The sequence below is a fragment of the Acromyrmex echinatior genome, chromosome 17, assembly GCF_024713525.1.
Source record: "Acromyrmex echinatior isolate Ae372 chromosome 17, ASM2471352v2, whole genome shotgun sequence".
In the NCBI taxonomy this organism is placed as follows: Eukaryota; Metazoa; Arthropoda; class Insecta; order Hymenoptera; family Formicidae; genus Acromyrmex; species Acromyrmex echinatior.
Window position 1 is genome coordinate 7,724,993 of NC_141868.1, and position 20,973 is coordinate 7,745,965.

The following is a 20,973-nucleotide window of genomic DNA, read 5'->3' on the forward strand; positions in this document are numbered from 1 at the left end:
AAAAATTACAAAAGATCTTGGAAAATATTTCTAAAATACACAGTTAGATTTACCAGTCATACTTTTTTTAAGAGTACATGATGTATTCTTTTTGAGGTCGTAAAACTTCTGATTATTAATTAAAATTTTATATTTATAAAACTATATTAATAAGAATCATTAATATAAAAATTATGTTCTAAAAATCTTATTTCATTAAATACTTGCATTTAATTTAAATAAAAAAAGTATATCCCTTTCTTCCGTTTCCAGATCGATATTTTTTAAAAAAATGTACTTAAAAGTGTAATCTTTTGTTGTTTTTTCAGATATGATAACTCTAAACGCGCATTAAAATCTGTGAGAGAGATTTGGTAAATAAGAAAATAAATGATGGTAAAAATACAGTCTAATTAGTAAATAATTAGCTTATGATAAGTAATTGAAAAGATTATAGTAAGTGATTGAGTTGAAAAATTATGCTATTGCTTATATGTAAACGCTGTGCTAATGCTATTTTGCTAAGGATTCAATTAATTGTATCGAACATAAATTGCCAACTATTTAAAATATTCCATAATTTTGTTAGGCAATGAAGTTGGGAAAAGAGCGAAAAAAAAATGGCATCAGCGATAACTGACAAATATATAACGTTATGATAATATCTTTATGATGTATTATGATTTTTTGTGTTCAGCTGTTCTCCTTTAAGACGGAGCGAGTATTTCTGTCTAGACTTACAAGTTGGTGGGTAATATCAAAAAGGGGATGGGTAATATCAAAAAGGAAAGGAATCAGATATACATATGTGCTATTGTATGCCATTTGTCCGACATATGGGAGCGAAGTTGGAGCGAAAAAAGATCGAATTAAAAGTACACACAATCACCTTCATGACAAGCTGGACCTGACCTATTAACTAGTTGTATTTAGGAAGAACGCTCTAAGTGATTGATAAGAGGTCGCATCTACAACTTCTTTCTATAAATCGCTGATTTATCGTCAAAACTTGACATGATAAGGTTTAATGACATTGTTTTTTGTGATAAAAAATCTATACAAAATATCTATTCTGATTAGAGTTATTTAATAACTTTTTGGCCTGAGTAATTAATCAGTAGTATCACAAGTAGAAAAAAAAATATTTATTTATTATAATGAATTTATAAAATTTAACAACAAAATAAATTACAAATATTCATTGTACATCAATATTTGAAAATATTTATTTAAATGTTCATATTACAATTAAAGATATCAGGACTCGGTCTCATTTCAAATAAATTTATTTAAAATATATATTTTAAATAAAGAAAAAATTAAAACGTTATTTAATTTTTATTATTTTAAATAACTTCTTCTGACCTATTTATATTTTCTTATTTAATATTTTAAATAATTTTTTTGGAACTTATTTTATATTTTTTATTTTAAATAAGTCATATCGGTTATTTTACCTTAAAAGATGTATATCCAATCTAAATACAAAAAAATTTATTAATAATAATGATAACTTTACTAATAATGGTCGATTATATTGCGTTAATAATATTAATATCAGAATTTTATACAAAGAATTAAAAAATATAATACAATATTTATTTAATATATAGTATATATTTAATATATAATATTTATATATATTTTTTATTCAAATATGTACATGTCTTAATTAATGTGTTGCTAGTCTTAGAAAAAAATTTTTTTATTATCAGTGGCTTCTTACGAATATGTAAGCAATAATACTTTCTTAGTACATTTACTAAAAAAAAAGAGAATTTGAAGCGTTTTCTGACCAGTAAATTTTTTCTATCAAAAGTATATTCAATATATAATAAAAAAATATATATATAAATGTTATATAATAAAAAAACATATATAAATAAATATTTTTAACAAGAAAATATATAATAGATTAGAAATAGATTAGAAATAGATAAATCATTCATCATTAATTGTTCGTTCCTGATTGTCAAACTCCTGAAGTAATTTTATTAAACGGTCATATATTAGAGTTTTACCATCGATGGCCCATAAAAAATCTAAATGGTTGAATAATTTATATGGATTTTCCTCCAGCAGGATAACATTCGGCAGCTGCTTGTATATCTCGAGGACATTCTAAGAACAAAAATATGGAAAACGATAAAATTTGTAATATAATCAATATGGTTATAACGAACAATATTAAATTAGTAATAATTAATAATAATTTAAGAAATATAAACAATTGCTTCTTAAATACTATTTTCATATACACAATATAAATAATAATGTTAGCTCAAAGAATGAGAAAGGAATAAGAAAAATAGAAAAGAGGAAGAGAAAAAAAGGAGAGGGAAAAATGAAAGTAAAAAAAGGAAGATGTAATCTCTCTGTTGTAATTGATTTCAAACATACTTAATTTTTACAAAATCTCAAATCTGAATTTAAAATGTATAATTTTTTATAAAAAATTATTTCCCTTGGTTGTGCCCATAAAAATATATCTTACATAAAAATGATAAAAATATCTTTACCGATTTTGGAGCAAGCAAATCGTTAACGGAATAATATAAAGCCAAGGGCGCAGTAACTTTTTTTAAATCGTATATTATGGGCATCATTTGTCCATATTTCTTGTAATTGTCGAAATATCCGTTGTCGAAGGCTTGAAATTTCTCTGCAACAATCAATATTAATTATTTAAATATATATAAATATAAAATCGAAGAGTATTTCAAATTTTAATTTTTTTAAATAAACATAAAATATTATGTAATCGTGAGCAACATGCTTAAAAGAATTACTACTTGAATTTTTACTTATATTATTAATAAAAGTAATACAAAAATAAAAACTCTCGTAACATTTTAATTACGTTTTAAAGCAATTAAATTAATTTCTTCCTTTATAATTAATATAGTTTATATTATTAGGTGTTCGTAGCGTTTTACAAGTGATGGGAAGTACTTTCATTAATGTATTTTTTAATGCTCATGTGAAATAAATAACATTCTTTCATTAAAAAACGCTACGAATTAATTCCAACACCTAATACAATATTATATGTTTAAAGGAAAGAGGAATACTCACCATTAATGATATTTTGATAAAAATGATGCATTGTTTGCAAAGAAAGGCCGGCCGGATAATGTGACAATATTTCCGGTAATGTCGTCTGCAATGAATGGCTTAATTAAAAATAATTTTGATTTGTTGTATATTAGAGTATAAACATTTGATTTTATAATTTTTATTAAAAGCTGTAACAGCAATGTTACAATCAACAAAATCGTGCTAAGTTAAAGATATATAATATACAGTATTAAGTTGCGCTGGATCGGATCCAGAGAATAAAAATATTGTTGCAATGCAGGCAGCCTGAGTAATTGCTTTATCTGTACACAATGTTCTTCCAATTCTAATATTCGTTGATGATAAGGAGGCTAACTCATATATTTCATTAGACTCAAAAAATTCCTAATAAACAAAAATAAACGTAAATATAAAAAAATGTAAACGTGCTCTAATTCACTGAATTTCGCTGAAATTATTAGGTGTTTGAATTAATTCGTAGCGTTTTACAAGTGATGGGAAGTACTTTCATTAATGTATTTTTTAATGCTCATGTGAAATAAATAACATTCTTTCATTAAAAAACGCTACGAATTAATTCCAACACCTAATATTTTGGAACATTTTGGAACATTTTGGAACGCACGTTTTGGAACATTTTTCGGCGAAATTTTAGCATATCAGAAAAATTTCAGTTTAATTTCAGCGATTTTTAAATGAAAAATTCATTTTTAGCAAAATTTCAATAAAATTTCAAAGTAATTTCAGTTCAATTTCAATGATTTTTCAGATATGTTAGTTGAAAAATTTACTTTCAGTGAAATTTTAGTAAATTTTCAGCAATTTCGGTAAAATATTCCAAAACGTAGAATAATCTCAGCGAAATTTCACCAGGATAGAATTTGAAACTATACGGGATATAATACAGCTGATTGAAGTTTGAAATATTTCTGGAGCGACTTTTTAAAAAACGATTTATCTCATTTCTACACAAGTTTTACACAAAGTAACTTTTAAATATCGTGTCAAACCAGTTATTTCAATCAATTATTTGTATAGTCAATATGATTACTTTATTGAATATTTAAAACTCTTTTTAATAATACAGAATTATCTACAATATTTACAAAAAAATTTCATAAAAGAATATTATTTACTAAAAAAAACTTTTGAGGTAAAAAAAACTTGTATAATATAATATCGTATAATCAATTATTTATTACAATAATAATAAATATAGTAATAAAATAAATATTGTTAATACTAATTATTCTCCTAATTATTAGGATAAAATTAATATATATAACTTATATGAAACATATCTTTATTTTTCTTAAAATATGATTTTGATATCTCTTTACCAGAATCTTTGGCGTTTTCCTAATAATATGTTCTATAACAGGAGCTATTTCTTTCCATATGGCGATCGGGGCAAGGCAGATTCCCAGTTTTATTTTTGCATTGTATTCGGGTTTCATGGATAGTAAAGTAAATAAAACGGTAGTTCCCATCGAATGACCGATGTAATATATAGTTTTTTGTTTTGTATAATTAAGTACATAATCGATCATAGCTGGTAGATCTCTTGTTGCCATTTCGTGATAACTGAACAATGAAATTACATTTTTTTTCTCTTTTATTATATTATATTTTAATTTTAGCACTAAATATTTATTATAAATTTTTTAACATTATAATTAAAATTAAGTTTTTCTTAATGAGAAATTTAAAACATGTAACATACTCATTCACAATATTACGAGAGTCTTGATCTTTTTTAATTAAAATTTTTAATTAAAATAATTTATTTTAATTAAAAATTTTAAAAGAAATCTCTCTAGTTTGAATTAAATAAAATATTTTTAAAAAATATTTCGACTTTTTGTTATTTTAATCATTTTTATCCTTATGTACATTTGTCTTATGTTAATTAATTTAAAGCAGATTTCTTATAAAATTTTTATAATAATTAAAATCAATGTTTTCTTAATAAAAAATATAAAGGTATATAAAATGTGCAAAAATGCATTATATGTTTTAATATTTTTATTAAGAAAAAATCGATCGAATTAAATTTAAAAACTTGATAATTACAAAATAAAGTTTTACCTAAATTGCCAAAATTCCTTATTTTGTGGAGATAATTTTATATGTGATCGGCAATAAGCATTTCCCCTAAAATTCCCAAGCCATACATCATATCCTTTATCAGCCAATAAAAATGCTGGAATACAAGATAATGGTACATAATTAGTTCTCTTGATATCATCAGATTATTATTAATAATCAAATTGCTAACAAAAATAATAATTGCTTTCCTCTTTGTAAAAACATATATTATCATGATAATGTTCTATTAGACATTTTTTATTTAATCTAGAATATTTTCTGTTCTTTCAATGTATAAGATATTATCTACAATATTTTGTTGTCCTAACAAAAGTTTCTTCAAAATGGTTATCTAGATTAAGAAAAAGAGAATATAGGATTGTCTTATAAAGTCTCTTGTCAATGTAATAAATATACTATTATTAAGCATGTAATAATAAATTTTATGATATGACAAATTTTATTAGAAAATAGTTAGACGATTTAAATAATTTCATTATTGCTGCTTTGTTAAGATATAACAAATGCTTTTAAATAATAAAATTGAAATGTTAAGATATAACAAATGCTTTTAATTTTTTTAATTTAAAATAAAACATAGTTAAATTTTATTAGATAATATAATAAGATATCTCAAATAGAATTAATCTAATCGAATTTGCTAAATTTTTTACTTTTTGAACTTTAATTATTACTACTAGTTTCTCTCTTATTCTTGATCTAATTTGTTAAAATAAATATTCGCCAAAACTCACTACTGTGTTGTCCTACTGTTCCCATTATAAGCTTTTAGAGTCAAAGTGAACATATCGATTAATCATCAATTTTTCAACTAGATACTCGTCTGAGCGCGCGCACGTGTGTGTATGTGTGTGTGAATGTACATGTAGTTATTCCATATCATATATCCAGAAATGCGATTTCAAATTAAAAATTCCATGGTTTTGCTGTTAGTGATATTTGTAATTCTTTTAATTTTTACATCAATCTATATAATATATATATATATTTATAATGATTCCATTTATCGTATCCATGACAATAGAATTTTTTCATATTTTGCAAAAGATTTTATACAGACACACTATGGATGAATAGAAAATAAAAAGTTCTTAGAACTAAAAAATTCTTAGAACTAGAAAAAGATAAGAGTTAGTTGAACCAAGATTAAAATTAAACTATGTTAAAAAAATGGGCATCATTCGATTATTATGTAATAATGATAGTATATAATATATTAACGATCACTCACCAAGGTCTTTGCCAGCACCGATTAATACCCAGGTATCAGATGTGGACAGTATACCATGTTGAAGAAATATAACTTTTCTACTTCCTTGACCTTTAAACAAAGGATTTTTCAATATTCTATGTAGTATCAAGATATAACCATCTTCTGTTATAACATAATGTTCCTCGGCGGAGTAACCGTTTTTCTCTACTAAACCAATCTGTGTAGACATATTAAATATTAAAGAATGATTCAAGACTTTTCAATAGTCTTTTGTAATATTTACATACAATATTTTACGTAACATAAAAAAATATTTATTAATACAAAGGTGATCATATTTTGTACAAAATTGCATGCAATTAATCTGCATTATTAAAATAAAAATACTTTCTGTCATAGAAATTAATTTTTTAAGTAATTAATATTTCAATGTTTTACATTTACTTTTTTATTCAGTTTTTAGTGAATATAATTAATTCTGTAACAATCTCGAAATCTTTTCAAAGCGTTCTATAATTTATAATTTGCAATTGAGATGTTTCTTATTTCATAAATAATGTTTTATTAAAATTTTTGATTGTTGAACAAAAGTACCTCGATAATTGTATTGCTATTACTTTATTATTCGCTAATACAACAAATTGTTTTTTTATATACAAAGTTCATTTCATTTTAATAATTAAAATTCTAATGGTTTATTTTTTGCGATATTATTTTTTTGAGTGTATTTCACGACAAAAGACGATCTTGCACTTACAAAATCCAATGTAGTTACATTGTTCACTGTAGTTATGACTTCTTCTGGCTTTCTCACTCTTACTACCGTATCGTAATTCTTAGAAAATAAATAATTAAATACTGTTTTTCGAGAGAATACTGAATCTCCCCAGAAGTTTAGTTTTGCTTCCAGTAATACTACAGTAAGCATAAGTATGAAAGAAACAAGCTTCATTTTTATTGTAATGTCGATGAAATTGTAAACTAAAACTCGCAAATGTCGATCACTATAATATTAGATGTAAATTTTATGACATCTCTCATCATTTGCATTGCAAGAAACCTACAAATATATTTGATATTAGTTTATTCATTAATTTAGCGTTGATTTTTTCTTAACGTGAATATAAAAAAATTCATTACAAATAAAAATGATTTTAATTTTCAATTTTTGAAAATTAAATCAAATATTTACTAAATAAACTACAATTTCATTAGAATTTATAAAAATTGTTAAAAAAAAATTACAAAGTTTCGTTATCTGTTCGATTAATACTTATTTTAGTAGAAAATAAAAATTCATACAATTTATTATAAATGTATATTAATAAAACCTTTAATTAAAATTTTGGTATGTTATTAAATATATTCTTATTTTTATTTTTTTACATATTTCCTTAAGAATTTATTAATTGATCTCAAATATTTTCAATATACCTATATATTACATTTGTGGTTTATTAAATAAGAAGTCATAATTAGGGGATTGACTTGAGTAATCGATTTTTTAATAAAAAAAAGTAATGTTTTTATGAGCGACTGGATTCTTAATCCATATTTCCTAATCGTGATTTGATTATGCGTGGTTTGGAAATTTTAATATGCAGAACAGGAATTTGCGTGGCGGTAATTACTTGAATATCAGGACGGAGAGGGCAGAAAAGAGGGGCTCATATTCTATCTGTGAAAATTGCTAGTGTTAAACACTGCAATCAACCATAGTATGGTACCTATATAATTATGCACGATTTCTAAAGTGTCCTAACAAGATTACTGGTTAATTAAAGAATTTTGCTAAAGAGATTTGAATTAGAATGTAATTTTAATCTAAATTTTTTAATAACAAGACATATTGCTCATCGATTATTAATTAAAATCAATTACGATTATTTGGATCAAACAAGATCAAGTTAATTTTTAGATTTAACTTTTTTTTAGAATTAATTCTTTTTATATGAATTATTTTATTACATCTTAATTTTTAAATATCCTGAATTATTTTTTATATATACAATACATATTCTATGTATATATAAGGTGGGATAGTAACTCTGTTCATTTAAAATATTTCCGCTATTTTTAGAGATATAAAATAATATATTTATTTAAGTTATATAGCATCAAGAGGTTTTTCTATGAGTGGAGGGGTTTCGAAGATTTCAAGATCATCTTCACTTTTTTAAATAAAATTATATGATGTTTTTTACATAATATGATTCCTCTAATTATTCTGCATATAAAAGTATTAAGATATAATAATCAAAAAATCAAAATAGACGAGATATTTTATTCTGGTTATATATTAACATAAAATATTAAATAACTCGTAAATTATTAATTTTTTTATAATCGTATCTTAACACTTTTATGAACACAATAATGAGATGAACCAATTGCTAAAGAGAAAACACATAGTTGCTTTAAAAAAAATATGTATGCAAAAAGGATAATTTTTTAAATAAGCAACTATGTGTTTTCTTTCCATCAATTAATTCATTTCATTATTTTGCATATAAAAATATTAAGGTATATGCTAGAATAAAGTATAAAATATCTTGTAAACATATTGGTTTTTTGATATCACTACTTTAATATGCAAAAATTTTCTTTATATGCAGAATAATTAGAGAAATATATCATATGTAAAAAAAATTATGCAATTCCATTTAAGAAAGTGGAAATGATCTTGAAATCTCCGAAGTGCCTCCATCCATAGAAAAACTATTACTACACTGAGAAAAAAGTTATTAACTTGACTAAATGCGTTTAATTCGTAATGATTATTTTGTTCAAATATTTATATATTTAGATTAATAAAATCTTGAAATCTCTAATTTGAAATATGTTATTTGTTTGAATTAACAAATATTTGCTTGACAGCCCGTGACTTACATTTAGTCGAATCAATTAATATTTTTTTGAAATAGCAACTTTTTTTTGTCAGTGAAGTAATATATTGTATCTCCCTTTTGATGCTATACAACTTCAATAAATTTATATTATTTCATATCTCTAAAATAACAAAAATATTCTATATAAATGAATATAGTTACTGTCTCATCTTATATATATATATATATATATATATATATATATATATATATATGTATATATGTATATATATATATATATATATTGTATACATATACATATATACAGAGTGTTTCACAATTTTTTGCCAATCGCTTTTGTGTAGATAGAGCGGAATAAACTGAATCGAAAAGTCCTCTACCATTTTGTAATTTTCACAATGATTAATCACAATGATTAACGGAATATTAATTATTAAAATTTATCGAATATTTTAATATGATTTTATATAATTTTTTACTCGAATACTACCAAAAAAACAGCAAAAGATAAAATTGCTTATTTTCTTCTCATACAGCTCTGAGAATTTTTTCAGAATTTTTTATTATTTTGTTAATATTGCATTTTCGTATATGTTGGCAACTATTGTATTTATTATTTATTACTTATTTATTACATATTATATATTTATTATTTATTATATATTACTTATTGTATATATGTATATATATATATACATACATATATATATATATATATATATATATATATATCATATTTCTTATTATTGGCAACTATATTTTTACCAACATGAGAAAATATAGTATTAAAAAATTCTGAAACTTATTCTCAGAACTTTACGAGAAAAAAGTAAGCAATTTTTATCTATTGCTGTTTTTCTGTAAAGTTGATAGTATTTGCATAAGAAATTATTATAAACCAATATTCAGCGATTTTTAATAATTAATATCTTGTTAACTATTGCAAAAATTGCAAAATGATAGAGAACTTTTCGACTCTTTACGCAAAAAAGCGCTTAGCAAAAAACTTGCGGGACACACCGTATATATACAACAAATTGTATCAAATATAACAAATTGTATATGCACCAAAATTTGTTTTAAATCCTCGTTTTAAACGTATCAATTTTTTTTAATTGTTTCAAATAAAAATTTCATAGTTTAAAAGAAAAAAAATATATCACATCTACATATATAATACACAATTATTTTAATTTTTATTAAATTTTTAATTTAAAAGCATTAAGTTATTAGGAACATTTAAATTACAAATATTATCAGAGTAACTTAATCAATTTACATATTGCATATTACACTATTATATGTTTCTGTTGCTTATTTATCAAGTATGTTTTATATCTTTAATGTACTTACCAATATATTTAATTAAAATACTATAAATTGGCAGTTATAAATTGAAAAATACATTTTTGATAGTAAATTCGATTTTTGGATGTGAATTATGTGTTTTAATTTTACTGAATTTTACTGAAACTGTCACGTATGGCGGGTAAATCGAAACTGTGAAGAAACGTGCTGCGCTCAGACAAATATAGGTATCAGAAATGTGGTTTTATTGCGATTATCTCGGAAATTAAACGAATCTTCAAGGTCGCGAGAAATTTCACGACCTTCGCGTTCAGCCAATCAGCTTTAAGGTAGACTGGTCAAACTTAACGCTGCATAATCGGTTATTGTCTGATTATATTGAATAATTATGGATAAATGTTCATTATTAGATCAAATAAAACAATTTTGTTCATTTAATTATAGTATCTCCTTATTTATTATTACATATAACAAATATGCACAATCGGAAATAATTTATAAATCAATACCTGTTTCCATTGCATTTATTAACATAGATACAATAATTTATCTTTTGTTGTTTGATGTATAAAGATAAAATTAGATTAGAAATATCAAATTACATAATTTTGAATAGTAAAATTTTAATTTAAACAATTCTATTGTATATCGATCGCTGATTAAGTTAATCAGAGTTTAATTGAAATCGCTTTATATCTCGCAAATAGTTTTCAATTGAAAAACGCCGCGTTTAAAAGTTAAAGAATGATGGAAAGAGCATATTTTAAAAACGAGTGACTGATGTTGACTTTGAATGTAATTATTTTCAAAGTATATTATATTACATTTAATTGGAAATTTTATAACTATCCAAATATTATATCTATCTAACTATCAAATATGATTTCATTTTCATAGCATTAAATTTGATCTTTTTTCTATTTTTTTGAAATAAATATTGTATTTTTTGACGCATATTATTACAAATCTTTATTATTATAAAATAAAGATAAATTTTCAAGGAAATATTATTTTTATTTATTATATAAAAATTTTTTGATACATTTATAAAAATAACATTAAATATAATATATAAAAATAATATTAAAATAATATTATAAATATATATAATAATTTAAAAAATAATACATAAATTTTGTACAGTTCTTATATTTTTAACATTTACGTGCATTAATGTACATTTTTCCCTGAGAATAGCTGCATAAATTTTTCTTAATGTTCTTTTTATTTAGTATTTATAATTAAAATTTTATTTCTGATTATCATAAAACGATTAATTCTCACAATTATCACTGATATCACTGATATGTTGTTACTATTAAACTGATTTTATGCAAATAATATTGGATTCTATCAGTTTGAAAGAGATCAAGATCTTGATGAAATAAATTAACATTGTGCAAGTCGAATTCACAACTTCTTGCTTGCTCATCTCACTTATAAATAAATGAATTGATTATTCTTCGTAATGCTGTAGAACACATACAGATGTATCTGCATGACACACATTACATACATACAGATCCTACATATATTATTGCTTCATGCAACAAACCAGATTTTAAAAACGAGTAGACGTTAATTCTGAATAAAATTCAGCATAATTTTGAAACTAATTTAAAATGAAGCCTTTTCGAACTGATTATACAGGGTGGGCCATCTATTGGTACGTTTTTGAATTTCGTCGTATGGCAACACCGAACGAGCTACAGACCCGAAATTTTGACAGTTTATTAGTCATACCGTCCGCGGCACGAAACAACATGTTTTCTCTTGAAGAGCGTTTTGAAATTTTAAAAACTTATTTTCAAAGTCAGTGCTGTGTCGCCGAAACTGTACGAATTTTGAAAAGAAATATGGAGCACCGAAGGAGCTATACGCAAATTGGTGAGGAAAGTTCGTGAGAAAGGGATGTTAGTGGATGACAGAAGTGGTCCCAGAGCTCGGACAGTGCGCACACCCGAGAATATTGAGGCTGTGGCCCAAAGTGTGAGACAATTCCAGCTTTGAAAAACAATAGTCCAAAATGTCATTAATAATTGGGGTGACCGAATGGCATACTGTAAGGCCAGTAGAGGGAGCCACATGAACGAAATCGTTTTTCATTCTTGACGCGGATACTTTTAGCTTCACAACAAAAAAAAAATTAATAAAAAATATCAATGTATGCTCATTTGATCGCATTTTTAAAAACGTACCAATAGATGGCCCACCCTATATATCAAAATTTTTTTATATATTATCTTAAGAATTTTAATACGCGTGTAACAATATTATTTTTTAAACTTAAACATTTGTATTTATTTTCAATTCACTTATTGTTAACCACAAAAATAAACGAATTTGTTTCTGCTGCTGATTTATACATGTATAATATTTTTTAAAATTATTTGTATATTGTTGTAACATTTATAGTTATGTGTATTATATATTTATTTACATAGCCTTTTTATTCGAGACACAGTTTAAAATATGAGTCAAGCTTCATCGTAATAAAAATTTATTACATGATTATATATTTTCCGATATTATCTGTTGAATTAAGATTTCTGAATTTCTTTTAACGAAAAATTTCTTTACGAGAGAAGAAAAATGTTTAAATTTGAATATTTTTTGTATCATTAAATGAAAGAGGCGTATCTCTTTAAGCTTATAATTTTGCGATAATAAATCAAAATGACAGATTATGCACGAATGAAATTGTAACATTGGCTGCGTTCAGCAGAAAAAGCTTTGTAACTATTATAAAATTCTTGAATATGATTGGTTTATACATTTGGATCCAAGGAATTAAGGATAAAACCAATCATATTAGAAAATTTTACAACAGTTGTAAAGCTGTTTTTTCTGCTGAATGCAGCCATTAATATATTGTAGTAATTAATATATTGTAATCTACATATAAAAAAGTAAACGTTTGTTTATTACAATATATAATTAATACGCTACAATATATAATTAATATGCGTATATAATAATTAATATCGCATTCGTTATTATTATTTAAGATCATATATCATACTTTTTTACAATTTGGCAAAGGAACAGAAAGGATAGAAAAATGTTATTACGTTTATAATGATCTTCTGTTATTTATTAATATGCTTCCTAAATAATGTTCTTAATAACGTCTTATAATTACAATCTACTTTCATAATATGCTTTTACAGATGGTTTCCTGTATGTGTTAATGAGTAACCGGCTGAGTAACTATGCGCTTAACTGCGCGTAGCACTCTTGACATAACTAGAGACTATCGCGACGCATTAGTCTCTAATTGTGCCAAGTAATGTAACTAGAGAAAGTTCACGAGCGGGAATTGGATATTTCGTATTTGATTGAGAGCATTCGGTAATCACATTATATTCAGTGGAAATATATGTCTCAATATATGTCATATGTGTTTTTAAAAATATCATATGTCTCACACACACAAATATTGTGTCACTCTTGTTTGTCACCTTTAGAAATCTTCCTTTTTAAAAATATTTACAGTAAAATATTATATATGTATATTTAATATTTCTCTCTCTCTCTGTGAAATGTTTAATCACAATTTTGAAAATTCAAAAATATTTTTTAATGTAAGAAACTCTTACATATATAAAATATTGATTATATTACGTTATTCTTTTTTATTTTAATATAATTTCAAATAAAATATTTTATGTATTATACATTATAAAATAAGTTAATAAGTCATTCGTCCAGTCTCTTTTCTCGATTTGGTTTATTCTTAATTTTAGAATGTCTCTCTACTTCTCCAACTATTGGAGGTAGAACTATTGGATTTACCTGATCGATATACTATTCGATACTTGAAAGCCTATAGACTTAGAATCCCATCTTTCAATCCTAGCGTAGGGTTTCGATTTGGTCCAAATATGATCTCCAGGGGTTTGTGATCAGTGATCAGCTGAAATTCGCTCTTACCAAGGAGATATGTTTTGAAGTCTTCTATATGAGAAATCATGTAGAACAAAAGGTATTGGAGATGCGACCCATTAAATCTCTCACTAATAATACCAAATTTTTGTTGAACCTGTACAGTTTTGTCTTTTCTCTTAATTTATGCTGTCAAATTTTACTGATATCAAGGATTTTCATTAACTTGTATAAATCGAGATGGTCCCTTGTCAGCGTTGGCAAATCGGCTTAATTTCTATCAACAAAAGAGACAAAAATTATGCAATTATCCAATATGAGACAGCTAAAATAAGAAAAGCTGAATAAATTATAATGAAGATTATTTTTGCCACTATCGATCCGGCCAATGAAATAGAATTGCTCCATATCTGGTAGTCCGCTATTAAAAGACAAGTAATCGAAGCACGGGAATCCACGTAGCAATAAAATTCTGTTTTTCTCTTAATCGAAGAAAATTATCGCGCGAATACAATGTTTATATATCGCGAGATTACTTAGATGATAAGTAATTTATTTGTTATCCATCTCACAAGAGAGTAACGTATTTTTGTATATTCGTAAGACTATTCGAACGATAATTTCGAATTTCGCCAAGGATCTGATCTAGCCCAAGGCTATTTTCATCCCGAAATTCTATGAAATTAGGAGGATTTCCATGAATCGCTCTTATCAAACATTAAGGTGTCTAAACAGTTGAGCTCCCCGTAAGAATACTCAACATACATATTGCATCTTCTTCCAGAGAAGTTTTATAAAATTTAAGAAAAAAAGAAAGAGAGAGAAAGGAATAATTTGGTTTAACATGTTTTTATATAAAAAAAAGTTTAAAAAAGAGTAAATTATAGATAATTACGTAATAGTGTTATGAAAAAAGTTTTCTTGTAAATTAAAAAAAATATCAAGCTTTTGTCTCTCTCTCTCGAAGAATAATTTTATAATAGATTTATAATTTATACTTTTATTACAGAAAATTAAATCTCTATTATATGTATTTATAGTATACAAAAAATAAATTTTGTTTTTTACCTGATCGTAGTAGCTGTCTATGTCTTCTGTCTAACATCCTACAAACAACAATAATAAAATAGTACTTTCTGCGCATTATGCGTGCAACAGAGCGTAGTATATCGCAAACACGTTAAATTTTTTCTCATGTCTATCTTTAACTCAAAAGATTAATTAATGTAATCGGAATTTTCATATGTGTATGTATTTATAAAAACAATTTCTTCAGGTTTTAACTTTTAAATGCGAAAACTCTATCAAGCGCATGCATGAAAATGCAGAAAAGAAAAGAAAGATTAATTTTAATTTTAATTTTTTATGGCATGTTTTTTGATAAACTAGTTTTTTGTTTTCCTCATTTAATTAATTCTTTTTAAAAATAAATCTGCTGTTTTAAAAATCGGAGGAGAGGTGGAAAGCAGTATAGTATAATATTATGTACATTTTTATTCTAGAATGCGATAGTAAAATGAATTAATAATGATATGACATTTTGATTTGAGAATTAAGATGCGATCAAAGTTATGTATTGTATTTATAAAACTTATATTAATCGAAGCAAAGTTAATCGGGTATGGCTAACCGAAAGAACATGTTGCTTTGGATAAAAAATCGCGCAAGAGTAACTCTGCTCTCAAATAATGGAATTGATAGTTAGTGATAGGCAAAAACAAGAATCAATATACTTTTTGGAAAACAATTAGTATATTAAAAGTTTAATATAGAAATGAAAACATTTTACAAACATTTTCTAAACTTTTTAATTTTCTGGATCGACATGTACATCGACAAAATCTTGTATGCATTCTAATGCTGCATTAGGTAAAAATCTGAAATAAAAAATATATTTTTATTATGTACATAAAATAATAATAATTATAATACAACAGTACACAGTATATTATTATATTCAGTATATTTAAATGAATTATTTGCAGCTTGTTGTCATATATGTATATATTTCAAAATACATAATGTATATTATGATTAAATTCTTGTGGCATGGTTTACACATACTTTATTACTTTTGAAATGGGTAACCAATATGAAGCTATACTTTTATTTTCATAATCTCGTCTTTGCGCATCAATTATTGACGAAGCCACTTCTTGCGGTAAAAGTTCTCTTGTCATCAGTGGAAATCTATATCGATAAACAAAATAGAATTCAATTTAATAAATTTGCTATTAATAACCACTATACATATATTATTAATTAATTACTATTAAATCTAAATTAATATTAATTAATTACTGTTAAATATAAAAAATCTATCATAATAAAAAGTGTGATACCATTAAAATAAAAATTTGTTATGGATCACTTACGTGATAATGTAAAAAATTTTATAACAGTATATTGTTGTAAAATTACCTAATTTTTAGTGTTTTAACAAATCCGGTACATACGAAGAACGGATAAATAGTTGTAAATTTAATCAATGACTTTCCATTACTCAGTACACGTAATTCTTCCGATAAAGAGTTCATCATTGCTGTGGATACAAAAACAATGGATTACAAAAATATTTATTATTATATTTTCACACGCACTTCAAATTATGTGTAAGTATATGCTTATATACATAAGTATTTATTAATATATATATATAATTATAATTATTTTTTTATTATACATAATGATTTCTTTGACAATCACGTTAAATAATCATATACATACATACATACAGACAGACAGACAGACATGAATATGTATACATGGATTGTTTCATTTTAATTAACTACAATAAATTAACACATATAAATAATTAACATAAATTAACACACTAATATATCTCAAGAATAAGATGTGGGATTGAAAAAGTTTCAGATTAAAGTTATATCGATATCGAGGAGAATATAAAATGATATAATTTTCATTGAACTTTTTAAATGGAACCTCTATTTTTCGTTACACATTCTTGTAGCTCTTATTTCAAGAATTTTTCAAAACACTATAAAATATGTATTTTTTCATAAAGTATATTTCTCGAATTATAAGAATCAGTTGAACATCTTGGGTAATGCTGACGGTAACTTTCAAGCTTTATAACTGTGTAAATGAAAATGAAACACCTTATACACACACACACACACACACACACACTTCTTTCTCTATAATCGTAAAATATGTAGTTGAATTACCTTTAATTGCGAATTTTGAAGGACTATAAACCGTTCCATAACAACCGATAAAGAGACCTGCTACTGATGAAATCGCTACGATATGACCGTGATTCTTTTTGATCATATTAGGTAAGAATGCTTTCAATGTCTAAAAGTATAATATTTGTTTGCAAAAATTGATTGATAAAAGCTTAATTATATGTATAATTGTTAAATTATAATAAATTTGGTTAAACCGCTTAGTACACTTTATTTATGAACAAATTAATACAATATATTCAAAAATTGTAATGTTTTCACATTACTATTACTATTTCTATTACACTAAAAAGTAATTTTACAAAAAAAAAAGATATGTATGAATATGTATGGACATATTTCGTATATGATTATACATGTTTATGAATATTTGTATGTTTATACATATTTCTGCACTAAAAATTTTTTACCGGAATTACTGTATCTTTTGTAACTTATACTTCGATATCTTGAATATATTACTTACCCAATAATGCGCTATCACGTTGACGTCTATGACTCGTATAATTTCATCAGGACTTTGATTCAGAAATGATTTAACAAACACTATACCAGCATTATTAATCAAGATAGTAACGTCACCTACTTCTTCTTTTACTTTTTTGGCTACTCTTAAAACTTCTTCCCTATCTGCTACATTACATCTGTAAAACGTAAAGATTTTATTTAGAATTTTAATTAGCTAATTTAATGGGCGGTTACATATATTCATGAATAGAACAGATATTTACGTATGAATTCAAATAATTTCTTCATTCCGAGTATTGTTATATACAAACTTACTTATATGCATACACAGAATCTCTTCCCATTGTTTTAATAGTTTCCATTGTTTCATTGTTAGTGTTTTCATTGATATCCCAACATACTACCGTTGCTCCTAATGAAGCATAACCAATCGCTAATTCCTTTCCAATACCATGACCTGCACCTGTTATCTTTAATATATACATATAAAATACAATGTAAAATACAATATAAATTATAATTTTATAACTTATACTTTATAACTTTTTGTTTAAAATAGCATATTAAATTTTCATGTTGTATTTTAAAAAGAAATAACGAACTGTTGCTCAAAAAAATGCGATAAAAATTTATCAAATGGAGCGAGATATCTAGACGAATACATCTTTTTATCTGTGCTTATGTAACGTAATTTAAGATAATACTTATGTAATAAAAAAGATTATTATACATATAATTACACAGTAAATTTAACAAATAGGATTTAACAAATTGATCGTGTACTCAAAATGATCTAAGTGCTACGCGCTTTTTCTTAAAATTTTCACTACACTTATGTAAATATTTGAAAAAATTAGAAAAAATTACAAAATTTAGATAAGTCATATAGGCCGCAATCATACTACAGATGGCCGGTAATTTTTACGGTTGCTGATTCTATTTTCGCCACGTTGTAGTAATACATTGCATTAATAACCCGCATTTGCTGCATTATATTATAATTGGCTAAAATAGCCGATAACCGAAAATCTGCCGTGTAAAAAACGACTATAGGTTAAATAGTATCTGGTTATCTTATATTTTTTTATATAATTACATATTAAGATTATTATACACACCAAAACGATTTCACCAGCTACGCTCTTTTTCTTTGTTGGAATAATTAATTTATATATATCTTTGCAAATATAATATAGAATTTTTAATATAAGCAATAAAATCTCTATTGAAAGGAGCAAGACATTTTTCATGATCATGATTATCTGAAAAATAAATAACTTTTTAAATAAGAACAAATATTGAAAATATTGAATATCTAATATTGAAAATATTATTAATTATATTTGTTAAATATTTAGTTAGTTTGTAAAATATTGTTAATTACATTTTACTTTTATTGGATAATATATTTAAAGCGATTATATTACATGTTATGTAATTATGACTTTATTATGTAATTAAATGATTTATAACTACGTTTCTAAATTTATATTGACTACATGAACATTATGTGAAAAATAATAGTATATTATAAAAAGTATGTATTATATAATATAATATAAAATATATAATGTTAAAAAAAATTATTTAGTATTTATGCAGGTAAATAGTACATATACATCATATTGATTGCGGATAAAGAAACCTTAATGAACATAGGTCGAAAGCTTAACCATTTCTGAGATATATATTATATAAATATTTTAAAATGTTAGCATGAATGACTTACTTGCTTCTACATGTCGCGATGTTTACCTTAGTGTTTATAACTGAGTTTTGCAAGAAGAATGGAAATGAGAGAAGGTCGTGTGAAAAACATTCTGTAAATATAGCAAGTAAGCCATTCATGATGCTAACATTTTAAAATATAAAAATGTTTATATTTCAAAAATAGTTGAGCTTTCGACCTATGTTCATGAAAGTTTTTATATTTAGTATAGTGTATACTATAATTTACCATATAAATGCTAAATTGTTTTTTTAAACAGCCTATATAAATAATATTAGGTGTTGGAATTAATTCGTAGCGTTTTACAAGTGATGGGAAGTACTTTCATTAATGTATTTTTTAATGCTCATGTGAAATAAATAACATTCTTTCATTAAAAAACGCTACGAATTAATTCCAACACCTAATATTAATTTAGTTTATGACTTATATTATTTATCATTATATTAAACAATATTTTTAAAATAACACGTCAAATTAATTGATTAATGTTGAATATAAATAATTCTTGATTATTGTTAATATTTTAGAATATTGCTTCTGGGATTTCTACGGGTACTTTCTATACAAAAGCTATACGATTTGCGGATTATTTCAGTGTTCAAATCTATAGTATTATTACACTATTAGAGAATTTGTGTCAAATATAATTCATTTCATATGTTCCAAACGGTACATTCAAATTTTTTATTTTTTTAACATAATAAGATAAATATAGGTATTAGAAAACATAGATATTATATAAAAATATTATTACTAAAATATTATTATTAAAAAGGTATTGCTGACATAGTTTTGTAAATAAACTGTGGAGATATTTATTTTTAGTATAATTAACATATATAATATGTTAAATTAACACATATTTTATTTCATTTATCTTAAAATTATTATTTATGTTTTAGAACACATTATTTTATTAGGTGTTGGAATTAATTCGTAGCGTTTTACAAGTGATGGGAAGTACTTTCATTAATGTATTTTTTAATGCTCATGTGAAATAAATAACATTCTTTCATTTAAAAACGCTACGAATTAATTCCAACACCTAATACTTATTCATAAATTGTATTATTTTGACATCAAGTAACGTTGAATATCAATTTAACACAAAATTTTTTTAACATAATCTGCACATTATAT

At 24.3% G+C, this 20,973-nt stretch overlaps 2 protein-coding genes across 2 annotated transcripts; both read right to left on the minus strand.

Moving 5' to 3' along the window:
• Positions 1-85: 85 nt before the first annotated feature.
• LOC105153174 (lipase 3-like) lies at positions 86-10,726 on the minus strand. The gene is made up of 9 exons (XM_011067881.2): positions 10,582-10,726; positions 7,137-7,439; positions 6,398-6,596; positions 5,146-5,260; positions 4,398-4,641; positions 3,283-3,441; positions 3,055-3,139; positions 2,499-2,641; positions 86-2,100 (listed from the first exon to the last, which is right to left on the minus strand). Exons 2-9 carry the CDS (start codon positions 7,329-7,331, stop codon positions 1,921-1,923), a joined length of 1,320 nt encoding a protein of 439 aa, XP_011066183.1. The 5' UTR covers positions 7,332-7,439; positions 10,582-10,726; the 3' UTR covers positions 86-1,920.
• Positions 10,727-16,152: 5,426 nt separating this feature from the next.
• On the minus strand, positions 16,153-19,357 carry LOC105153175 (short-chain dehydrogenase/reductase family 16C member 6). The gene is made up of 7 exons (XM_087415350.1): positions 19,220-19,357; positions 18,417-18,571; positions 18,100-18,277; positions 17,613-17,742; positions 16,843-16,963; positions 16,486-16,611; positions 16,153-16,298 (listed from the first exon to the last, which is right to left on the minus strand). Exons 1-7 carry the CDS (start codon positions 19,355-19,357, stop codon positions 16,229-16,231), a joined length of 918 nt encoding a protein of 305 aa, XP_087271476.1. The 3' UTR covers positions 16,153-16,228.
• Positions 19,358-20,973: the final 1,616 nt, after the last annotated feature.

Coding starts and splice junctions, on each gene's coding strand:
- LOC105153174 (XM_011067881.2), bottom strand. CDS start 7,331: ATGAAGCTTGTTTCTTTCATACTTATGCTTACTGTAGTATTACTGGAA. Junction 3,442..4,397: donor GGAAAACGCCAAAGATTCTG/GTAAAGAGATAT, acceptor TTTGTTTATTAG/GAATTTTTTGAGTCTAATGA. Junction 2,642..3,054: donor TTATCAAAATATCATTAATG/GTGAGTATTCCT, acceptor TGATTGTTGCAG/AGAAATTTCAAGCCTTCGAC.
- LOC105153175 (XM_087415350.1), bottom strand. CDS start 19,357: ATGATCATGAAAAATGTCTTGCTCCTTTCAATAGAGATTTTATTGCTT. Junction 17,743..18,099: donor ACGTGATAGCGCATTATTGG/GTAAGTAATATA, acceptor TTATACTTTTAG/ACATTGAAAGCATTCTTACC. Junction 16,964..17,612: donor TTCAAAATTCGCAATTAAAG/GTAATTCAACTA, acceptor TTGTATCCACAG/CAATGATGAACTCTTTATCG.